Source organism: Acipenser ruthenus, chromosome 21, assembly GCF_902713425.1.
Source record: "Acipenser ruthenus chromosome 21, fAciRut3.2 maternal haplotype, whole genome shotgun sequence".
Classification (NCBI taxonomy): Eukaryota; Metazoa; Chordata; class Actinopteri; order Acipenseriformes; family Acipenseridae; genus Acipenser; species Acipenser ruthenus.
The window spans coordinates 13,405,790-13,417,814 of record NC_081209.1 but is presented as its reverse complement, the minus strand read 5'-3'; the positions used below and the strand labels follow the sequence as shown (position 1 = coordinate 13,417,814).

The window sequence follows — 12,025 nt, the reverse complement described above, 5'->3', positions numbered from 1 at the left end:
TGTGAGGGAGATGCAGTTGCATTATTGTAGGGATATTGTAAGGATCACCTTGGATCACAAGCTGCCCCGATTCACAGATTGGGAACTTTTTATTTAGATAATTGTAAGAGATTTGCAGGTGGATGGTCTGTTTGTGACAGCCAGGACCAGTGGTTTTTGTTATAGATTTCCTCACTGTGTGAATGGAATTGGTAATAAGATAACATTTGGATCTGGGACACGACTGATTGTGGAAGCCAGTAAGTAATTGTGTTAATTTAATTAGCGTGTAGAATGGTGGTGAGTGGTGACTTCATTAATTTAAGTAATTAGTTCCACTTTTTTGAGAAACTGAAAAACATGATTATTATTGTAATAGTGAATGTGTCCACGTCTTGATTATTAAAAGTTACCATAAATACTGATACTAATAGTGGTATAAAGGAATTGTGTACAAGACCTGTTATTGCAACAGTGGTTTAAAATGTCCGCTTGAAGCCACTGCAGCATTCTGACTGTTTAAAACACCAAAGGCATTGTGAGAAAATGAATGGACACCCTTAAATATGTTATATTGAGGAGGGAAAGGCATATACGGGTCAGGACAGTCTGGCATGTTTTTGACCTGAGTTTATTCATTGTGTGAATCAGAATCACAACAAACTCATATTTGGAGCAGGAACAAAACTTGCAGTTCAGTCGAGTAAGTCTCTTGTTTATTTATATAAGAAACATTTCAAAAAGACTAAACAAGCATACAAATAATGTCACTTGGTCACTGTCTGGTATTGTATAACTATGGGTGCAATAAGTACTCTGTGAATGATGCCAGAGGAATAATACCCTACTTCAGAGAAATGTCAGTAATTATTAATGCCGTTTGTATGGTCAGCAAAACAGAGATACCAGTAGTAGGTAGGTAGATGTTGTTAAGACACAAACTGAACAAATGAAAAAGTTGCAATATACTAACAAGTGTGATTTATGTTAAGCTGTGATTTATTTTAGCATGAGAAATATTTGATCTGCTTTGGAATGGATTCGTTATCAGCAGGAGGGATTCTGTAAAGAGTTGGTTTGCTTAGATGTGTGGGGTGTGGACAGTGTAGCAGATTCATCGTCTGGGTGTGGAAATGGGTCAATGCAGTGTACTTGAAATTTGCTTAACTACAAAAGGGTCAGTCCATACATAAATAGTCCTTAACTGACCCCCTATGGTGTCAGCCAAACTCATTCAAATGGTAATGGCATGTATGTGAGGAACAGTGTGTACCACCTTCGAGGACATACTGTAGAAAGGGAGTCACCTTTATTGTAAAAATGCTGTTCCACGTTATCAATTTACTGTATGCACGTGTTTATGTTAAAGTATAAACTTGTAACTATGGGCCCTATTCACAAAACATTTAGGACTGTTTTAAGGAAGGTTTGATAAGGAATGTTTTAGTTTTTAAAGGTTGCTTGAATCATTTAAGTTTGTAATTAATGAAACCTTTTTCAGCTGTTTCAGAGAGGGTTTATTAGTTTTCATTTTTAAAGCAATTTTTAATTAGGAGAATGCTAATGAACACAAAAAACATAGTCAGTGATGTTCTCAAGGGTTGGGCTGGTAATGTCTGGCAATTTCTTATGTGTTCACAGCATCATATCTGTCATTCCTGAAAACCTATCAATGCATATAAGTTGAGGTAGAGCTTGCCATAAAATCTAAATTACAGACTAAATATTAATGGAGCAGTTACAGTATACACATACCAAATCTAGATGCATACGAGATTGAATGCTTATTTAGATAGATAGATGTGTGCTGGTGTTTTGGGATATGTGTTAGTCACTGTGTGAATGATGCTACAAAGAAGCTTATATTTGGATCAGGGACAAACCTCAAAGTAGAATCAAGTAAGTCATCCGAAATCTCTCTGTGTGGATCTCTTTTTTCACAATATTGTTAGACTTGTATTTAAATTATGAGCAGCAGGGCATGTTTGATCTGACTCACTTCATTGTGTGAAAATAAAAGAAAAATAAAAGCACTGAATAAAACTCAATACTTTACACAGTTTTACTGAACAAATCATGGCAATTCCTGGTCAGGATGCAATGTTTGTGCTCTGAGCTGCTGCACTGTGTGAATAACAACTTGAATAAGATGCTAGTTGGATCTGGAACTCAGCTGAAGGTGCACCCTAGTAAGTGTACAGTGTATGTAATATTAGCTCTCAGTTCTATACCAGTGAACTAAACTTACCTACCTAAAATATATATAAGTAACATTAAGTCTGTGATACAATTGTGGTACAGTATTATACTTCAAGAACATATGTGATCCTGTACTAATTAACAGCATCTCTAGAGCATTGATGTTACCAATGCCAATGCATATCAATGCTACAGATTGAGTTAAACATTGCATAAATATGATAGCAACCTACCTGTTAAAATTTGAAACATGTGATACAGTAAATGGACGTATGTGAAGACAAATGGACAGGCATTGTCTTACACCCCCTGATTCCAATGCTCTCTATAACATGTGCTAAAGAATGTCCTGACCAAGTTTTATCTGAAACTCATAGTGACAGGTAATTTGTGCAGACAGGGATGAGTGCTTCTCCAGATACATGTACATATATAGGCCCTGCTCTGGAGTCCTGTCACCAGGGAGATGCATCCCAGCGGGATTAAACATGACCACGGGATGGCACAAGTTGTGCGAGGATTTCGGTTTTGATTTGGGTTTTCTATATGTGTGAGAAGCAGCACTGAAAAGATCATCTTCAGATCAGGGAGCCAGCTTAGAGTGGAACCAAGTACATTTTCTATCAGTGCTAATCGGAAACATAGCGATACAATAAGTTCAATGTTTTGAGGAAAACGTTTGTGTTCGCATGAATTATATTACGTGTACTTGTATTACTCCTGCTGTACATCATCTGATTGACTGTTTTGAGAGTTATGGATGACATGCAGTGATATATATATATTAACTTAACAAAAGATATGGCTTTCCATGGAATTGTCGTGAGTATTCCATTTATCTATCATTTGAAAGACATTATTCAGAAAAGTTGTTTCATCATGACTGCATTAAGTGGCAATATATAATTAAAAAGGCTCCTTTCAGAAAAAAAGTGCAAATAATGGCTTTGACAATCTAGCCCTATGAATTCAGATATTAAACATAATTAAATCAATGGTTTATATAAAACAAAGCAACAAACCCTGCATATTATTATTAATTGATAAATAATAGACCATTAAGAATAAACCAAACTGCTAAACACAATATAATCCTTAGAAAACATTTTAAAAAATGTCCAGTATTGAATTAAATTGGAACACACAATTGCTGTATGACTATTCATTCCAATGCTAACATTTTTGAGGAATGAAAAAACATAGCACTGGAAATGACAGATGTGACAGTCAGACAGACAGACAGACAGACAGATTGGTAGATCAAATGTTTTTTGGTTGTGCATTCAGCATAATGATGGAGGAGTGAAATGAACATTTGGTTCTAGTACGAAACTGCCAGTCCAACCAAATATGTATTCACATTTTAAAACAACAGGTGCAAAATAGTTTCTGGTAAATTTCCAAGTATTTTTTTTTTGTATTCAAAAGGGGCAAGAAAAGAACCAGGCTCCTATTTTTAGCCAGATTTAGACCAGTTGGTTATCATTATCAGTTTTTAAAAACTATATTTTACAACACAGTTTTTATTGTGCCCATTTTAAACTGAAATTCCGTACTGTGTGAATGTTGATAACACTAAAATTATTTTTGGATATGGAATCAAATGTTTTAGCCAGGTTAAAGAGGGATTTATTTTTTATTTTTTAATAATTCTATTTTAGGGGTGTTATTACTATGTTATTACTGTAGATAAGCTATTTGGGGGTCAGTTATCAAGGTATCAATATAAACAGTAGTACACAAAGGTTATTGCCTTAGAGTTTGTCAGAGTGTGAATAGTAACAGCGATATGAAGTTTATATCTGGCTTTGGAACTGGCTTTCCGTGGAGCTTTGGGAGTATTCCATCGATCCACAATTCATAAGGCAGTATTCAGAGAAGTTGTTTACTCATGATTAAATTAAGTGTTAATTTTAGGTTATGAAAAAAATAATCTTGCAACTCAAAAAAAGTGCTAATAAGAAATGTAGTCCAAAAAACATCAGCTATTCTAAAGTTATTAAACTTACCATTCATTTAAAACCAAAGCCAAACTGCTGAAAAGTATTCCTGTATTAAATTAAATTAAAACAGACAACATGGTGGTAACGCTACTCATGATAACATGTCAGGGGAATGATAATGCTTATGTCTGGGGAGGGGTGGGGGCACTGTGTGAAAAATCATAATTAATTGTGGAGTCGTGCAGGCTTTGTTTTTAAACCTACTTCTGAACTCTCTGGTGTTATTGATTTAGGATCTGATAAGATGGCCAATGGGTAAGTGTGCTAGACAATCACTGCCCAGTACAGCAGTTTCCAGCTTTGAATACAGAACTTTTTGATTAACACTTTATGGCTTATAGACAATGACTCAGCAGGAACCTTTTTCAGGGAACATCTAGGATTTATTCACAGACTAGCAGTGGTGCCTGGACTGCAGGTTAAGAACCTTTGTTCTAGTAGGATCTAGTCCATGTTTGAGAATGGCATAATGTGTCCTTCTAAGAGTTACTCAACTATCACGAGACGACAGGACCAGCTCCATCCCCATTGGGCAATGTAGTCATTATCACAGAAGCAAGTGTGCTGTGGGACGGGTTTTGGTACAGTGCTATGCACTGTGTGATAGCTACGAGTTATTTGAAGTAGGATACTATCACTATTCAGTTTTGGTACAGTGTTGTGCACTGTGTGATAACTACGAGGTATTTGAAGTACAGTACTATCACTATTCAGTTTTGGTACAGTGTTGTACACTGTGTAATAGCTATGAGATGTTTGAAGTACGGTACTATCACTATTCAGTTTTGGTACAGTGTTGTGCACTGTGTAATAGCTACGAGGTGTTTGAAGTACGGTACTATCACTATTCAGTTTTGGTACAGTGTTGTGCACTGTGTGATAGCTACGAGGTGTTTGAAGTACGGTACTATCACTATTCAGTTTTGGTACAGTGTTGTGCACTGTGTGATAGCTACGAGGTATTTGAAGTATGGTACTATCATGATTCAGTGTCTCTAATAAAATGCATTGTGGTATCATGAGAACATAAGAACATAAGAAAGTTTACAAACGAGAGGAGGCCATTCAGCCCATCTTGCTCGTTTGGTTGTTAGTAGCTTATTGATCCCAGAATCTCATCAAGCAGCTTCTTGAAGTATCCCAGGGTGTCAGCTTCAACAACATTACTGGGGAGATGGTTCCAGACCCTCTCAATTCTCTGTGTAAAAAAGTGCCTCCTATTTTCGGTTCTGAATGCCCCTTTATCTAATCTCCATTTGTGACCCCTGGTCCTTGTTTCTTTTTTCAGGTCAAAGAAGTCCCCTGGGTTGACATTTACCTTTTAGGATTGTGAATGTTTGAATCAGATCGCCGCGTAGTCTTCTTTGTTCAAGACTGAATAGATTCAATTCTTTTAGCCTGTCTGCATACAACATGCCTTTTAAACCCGGGATAATTCTGGTTGCTCTTCTTTGCACTCTTTCTAGAGCAGCAATATCCTTTTTGTAACGAGGTGACCAGAACTGAACACAATATTCTAGGTGAGGTCTTACTAATGCATTGTAGAGTTTTAACATTACTTCCCTTGATTTAAATTCAACACTTCTCACAATATATCCGAGCATCTTGTTAGCCTTTTTTATAGCTTCCCCACATTGTCTAGATGAAGACATTTCTGAGTCAACATAAACTCCTAGGTCTTTTTCATAGTTCCCTTCTTCAATTTCAATATCTCCCATATAATATTTATAATGCACATTTTTATTGCCCGCATGCAATACTTTACACTTTTCTCTATTAAATTTCATTTGCCATGTGTCTGCCCAATTCTGAATGCTGTCTAGATCATTTTGAATGACCTTTGCTGCTTCAACAGTGTTTGCCACTCCTCCTATTTTTGTGTCGTCTGCAAATTTAACGAGTTTGCTTACTATACCAGAATCTAAATCATTAATGTAGATTAGGAATAGCAGAGGGCCTAATACTGATCCCTGTGGTACACCACTGGTTACCTCACTCCATTTTGAGGTTTCTCCTCTAATCAGTACTTTCTGTTTTCTACCTGTTAACCACTCCCTAATCCATGTGCATGCATTTCCTTGAATCCCTACTGCGTTCAGTTTGAGAATTAATCTTTTATGCGGGACTTTGTCAAAAGCTTTCTGGAAATCTAAATAGACCATGTTGTATGTTTTGCAGTTATCCGTTTTCAATGTTGCATCCTCAAAAAAGTCAAGTAGGTTAGTTAGACACGATCTCCCTTTCCTAAAACCATGCTGGCTGTCTCCCAGGATATTGTTACCATATAGGTAATTTTCCATTTTGGATCTTATTATAGTTTCCATAAGTTTACATATAATAGAAGTTAGGCTTATTGGTCTGTAGTTACCTGGTTCGGTTTTGTCTCCCTTTTTGTGGATCGGTATTACGTTTGCTATTTTCCAGTCTGTCGGTACAACCCCTGTGTCAAAAGACTGTTGCATGATCTTGGTTAGCGGTTTGTAAATAACTTCTTTCATTTCTTTGAGTACTATTGGGAGGATCTCATCTAGCCCAGGGGATTTGTTTATTTTAAGAGCTCCTAGTCCCTTTAACACTTCTGCCTCTGTTATGCTAAAGTTATTTAAAATTGGATAGGAACAGGTCGACATGTCGGGCATGTTGTCCGTGTCCTCCTTTGTAAAAACCTGTGAAAAGTAATCATTTAATATATTTGCTATCTATGATTTTGCCATTTGTGTCTCTTAGATATTTAACCTCCTCTTTGAATGTTCTCTTGCTGTTATAATATTGGAAAAATATTTTGGAATTGGTTTTAGCCCCCTTAGCAATATTGAAAAAACACATGTTCCCTGACCTGGAATCGAACCCGGGTCGCGGCGGTGAGAGCGCCGAATCCTAACCACTAGACCACCATCATATGGCTAATATGCTCATAGTATATGCACACTCGGTTGCACAGACCCTGATTAACACTAATGTTGGACTAGCTAATGTTACATTGGGGAAGGTCACCCAAGACTAGTGCTAAGAGAGGTCTGTAAAACCAGATGACAGATTTAGTACATTATCCATATTTCGAATGCAGCATTTCAGCATTTTGTGCTGCTAATCTTTTGGTATGCATAAAATTGTAATCAAAATGTACCGTATATTGGTGTTTGTAAGATAAACATATTGATTACAGGGAAAGTGTCCCCAATTTAGATAAAGGATCACCTCATAACAGAAACTTTACTCTTTTGTCTTGACAGAAGAAGAATCAAAAACAGCAGCCTTTGTCTTAGGATCTGACAAAGACAATAAGGAAGGCAAAGCCAGAGCCTGTCTCATCACAGACTTCAGTTTCCATAACATCAGTGTTAATTTGGGAGCTGCAGATGTTCCTATAGAGACTTCAGTAATTAAAGGAGACAAGCAATACAGTGTGGTAGCATTTCTCCCAGAAAGCAAAGTGAGATCAAACTTCAAATGCAATGTAGTTGTTAATGGCAGTATGACTACAGGACACAACAATGGTAAGAATTTGTTATTCATCTATGCATACCATCATTCATTCATCCATCCATTCATTCATTCATTCAAATATGTATGCTGACACATTCACTAACACAGCACTGTATACTAAACCAGACTGTAATAAAATGGTAAATTGACACATTCAACAATACAGCACTGTATTTAATACACTAAACCAGACTGTAATAAAATAGTAAACTGACACATTCAACAACACAGCACTGTATTTAATACACTAAACCAGACTGTAATAACATGGTAAATTGTCAGAAATTGTAACCAGTGGTAATATGAGGAAGCTTTTTACAGAAATGTATTACAGAATTCTGGCATTAATTATGAAATTCATTTAATGAATAATCTTTCTAATTGTTTTTGTTTCAGATATAGAAAATGTGTGTGAGTCTGACTTGGCATACGTTTTTGAATCAGGTAAATTGTTTGAATTGACCCACTTGTTAGCACTGTACGCATGTTCATGCCAAATAGTAACTACTGGTACAGTTGTTCTGAAAAATAAATTCATTGTAATAGCCTGTTACCCCCAGATTATATCAATCACAACTTGTAATCAAGTGAGTAGATTAACATTACATTTGCATAGTATTGATTCCCTGTTGAACTGGTCTCTTTCAGATGAGAAGCTGAACTCTTTGTCTTTGATGGTGCTGGGTCTGAGAGTCATATTTCTGAAGAGCATTGCATTCAATGTGCTCATGACAATCAGAGCGTGGATGAGTTAGGTGAGTTCTGTTATCCATCTGTCATGTTTTCTGAGTGCTGACCAAGGCTCCATTTTCTTACCTGTTATTGGCCTGTGTGCTTGCTTTTCCTTACCTCTTATTATCAGCCAATATGCACACCAGCAACTGTTCCCCAGGCACTGTGGTGTGACATGCAGAGTATAAACACAGACTTGTTGTGTGACATGCAGATTATAAACACAGACTTCTTGTGTTACACGCAGAGTATAAACACAGACTTCTTGTGTTACATGCAGAGTATAAACACAGACTTGTTGTGTGACACGCAGAGTATAAACACAGACTTCTTGTGTGACACGCAGAGTATAAACACAGACTTCTTGTGTTACATGCAGAGTATAAACACAGACTTGTTGTGTGACACGCAGAGTATAAACACAGACTTCTTGTGTGACACGCAGAGTATAAACACATACTTCTTGTGTTACATGCAGAGTATAAATACAGACCTCTTGTGTGACACACAGAGTATAAACACAGACTTCTTGTGTGACATGCAGAGTATAAACACAGACCTGTTGTGTGCACAGATAGTATAAACACAGACTTGAAGCAAACCTGCTCTATACAGATATTTTCGCTTTTCGATTCCACAGTAATACAATTAGCAAAGAACATTGCTTTTTTTTTTTGTTTAGAATATGCAGATTTCTGGAGCTACAGTGCCTTGCGAAAGTATTCGGCCCCCTTGAACTTTGCGACCTTTTGCCACATTTCAGGCTTCAAACATAAAGATATGAAACTGTAATTTTTTGTGAAGAATCAAAAACTGAAAAATTGGGCGTGCAAAATTATTCAGCCCCTTTACTTTCAGTGCAGCAAACTCTCTCCAGAAGTTCAGTGAGGATCTCTGAATGATCCAATGTTGACCTAAATGACTAATGATGATAAATAGAATCCACCTGTGTGTAATCAAGTCTCCGTATAAATGCACCTGCACTGTGATAGTCTCAGAGGTCCGTTTAAAGCGCAGAGAGCATCACGAAGAACAAGGAACACACCAGGCAGGTCCGAGATACTGTTGTGGAGAAGTTTAAAGCCGGATTTGGATACAAAAAGATTTCCCAAGCTTTAAACTCCCCAAGGAGCACTGTGCAAGCGATAATATTGAAATGGAAGGAGTATCAGACCACTGCAAATCTACCAAGACCTGGCCGTCCCTCTAAACTTTCAGCTCATACAAGGAGAAGACTGATCAGAGATGCAGCCAAGAGGCCCATGATCACTCTGGATGAACTGCAGAGATCTACAGCTGAGGTGGGAGACTCTGTCCATAGGACAACAATCAGTCGTATACTGCACAAATCTGGCCTTTATGGAAGAGTGGCAAGAAGAAAGCCACAAGCCACCTGGGAGACACACCAAACATGTGGAAGAAGGTGCTCTGGTCAGATGAAACCAAAATCGAACTTTTTGGCAACAATGCAAAACGTTATGTTTGGCGTAAAAGCAACACAGCTCATCACCCTGAACACACCATCCCCACTGTCAAACATGGTGGTGGCAGCATCATGGTTTGGGCCTGCTTTTCTTCAGCAGGGACAGGGAAGATGGTTAAAATTGATGGGAAGATGGATGGAGCCAAATACAGGACCATTCTGGAAGAAAACCTGATGGAGTCTGCAAAAGACCTGAGACTGGGACGGAGATTTGTCTTCCAACAAGACAATGATCCAAAACATAAAGCAAAATCTACAATGGAATGGTTCACAAATAAACATATCCAGGTGTTAGAATGGCCAAGTCAAAGTCCAGACCTGAATCCAATCGAGAATCTGTGGAAAGAACTGAAAACTGCTGTTCACAAATGCTCTCCATCCAACCTCACTGAGCTCGAGCTGTTTTGCAAGGAGGAATGGGCAAAAATTTCAGTCTCTCGATGTGCAAAACTGATAGAGACATACCCCAAGCGACTTACAGCTGTAATCGCAGCAAAAGGTGGTGCTACAAAGTATTAACTTAAGGGGGCTGAATAATTTTGCACGCCCAATTTTTCAGTTTTTTATTTGTTAAAAAAGTTTGAAATATCCAATAAATTTCATTCCACTTCATGATTGTGTCCCACTTGTTGTTGATTCTTCACAAAAGATTACAGTTTCATATCTTTATGTTTGAAGCCTGAAATGTGGCAAAAGGTCGCAAAGTTCAAGGGGGCCGAATACTTTCGCAAGGCACTGTAAGTATAGTAGTATTGCTACAGCTTCCTGTTCCTGAATCACATAATACTCTGTAGGTGAGGGGGGTCCAATCACAGTCCAGGAGGGCCACTCCACTCCAGGTTTAACTGATACAATTACATCATTAACTACTTCAGGGTCTGGATGGAGGTTTAAATGGTTTAATTAAACCATTTAGAACAGGGCTGGAACAAAGGCCAGGAGAGGAAGGTCAATTTGAATCCAGTGGTCTAACATCAATAAGTGTACTCTAAAGCACAGGAAGTAGCATTTACTTTTACGGTTAGGGTTGTTCTTATGAATGTATTTTTTCATAGCAATTTCTGCAGTGGTGACTGTCGATATATTATCAATAACACTAACAATTGGTTTTCTTTACTTTGCAACAGGATACATCAAATATATGACCAAGACATGGATTGTTGAACCAAAAGGAATGAAGCAAACATTTTATTAAAGCAGTTTTCAGAAGTTCTAGGCTTGTGGGTTTGATTAGGCTTTACAGATATTATTGGAAATTGAAAATACTTTGCCATACTTTTAGCAGTAAGGTTTTGTAATGGCAATATGCTTTAGAATGCAATATTAAAATAATCAAATTTGCTTATAAAATGCATGTAGCCTTTATCAAGATATTTTTTCAATGTGCTTAAAATATAGATTGTAAACTGTCTGGTTTGATTATGTTAGTTAACTAAACAATGCACTGTATTTCACAGAGCTTTAACTCAAACATTATTTTTTAAAACATCCATCAACGAAACTGGGAACTGATCAAATGGGAAGCTGTTGTTGAAGAAATTGTTTAAGCTCAGCTCTTTTGGAAAGAGAATAGTGGCACATCTACGTGGTTCCTGTTACTGTGCAAACACAATGCACACATGTACTAGTTAGTTATGAGTGAAAGCTTTGTGAATAGGTGCCAAAGTAATTACAAACAGTGAATATTCAAAATATATATTATTGGATATATTGAACAGTGCATAGTAACTTGAATCAGCAACATTGTTCTGTTAAATAAGCAGAATTTCATTAGAAAAGTATGTGCTTTGCCATTTATCCTTCATGTAGCTTATGCTAGTATATATTGATTACATATTAAATGTACAAAATTGTGCGTTTTCACCATGTCTGTATCACATATAAAATACTGTAATAATAATTAAAAAAAAATTATTACAAAAATAATTGTTTCTTTTTCTGAAAGTAAAAATCCATGGTTTTATAAAGTATGATATAGCTAGGGTTTCAACTGCAAGAAGCCATTCTAATTGGGCATTTCAAATTAAGTAGGAAAATGTAAAGGTACTGAAACATGTATTTATCACAGCAAAGCACAGTGAGGTTCTGAGGGTGGTCTGGACGTAAAGGTACTGAAACATGTATGTATCATTGCAAAGCACAG

General features: G+C 37.0%; 1 gene segment (V, D, J or C); it reads left to right on the top strand.

Annotated features, from left to right (window-relative positions):
- The window catches only part of LOC117963118 (T-cell receptor alpha chain constant-like), a 47,309-nt gene extending 35,501 nt beyond the window's left edge, over positions 1-11,808 (top strand). The window contains 4 exon segments of the C gene segment in view: positions 7,415-7,678; positions 8,064-8,111; positions 8,316-8,422; positions 11,010-11,808. Of these exon segments, the coding sequence occupies positions 7,415-7,678; positions 8,064-8,111; positions 8,316-8,422 (419 nt within the window).
- Positions 11,809-12,025: the final 217 nt, after the last annotated feature.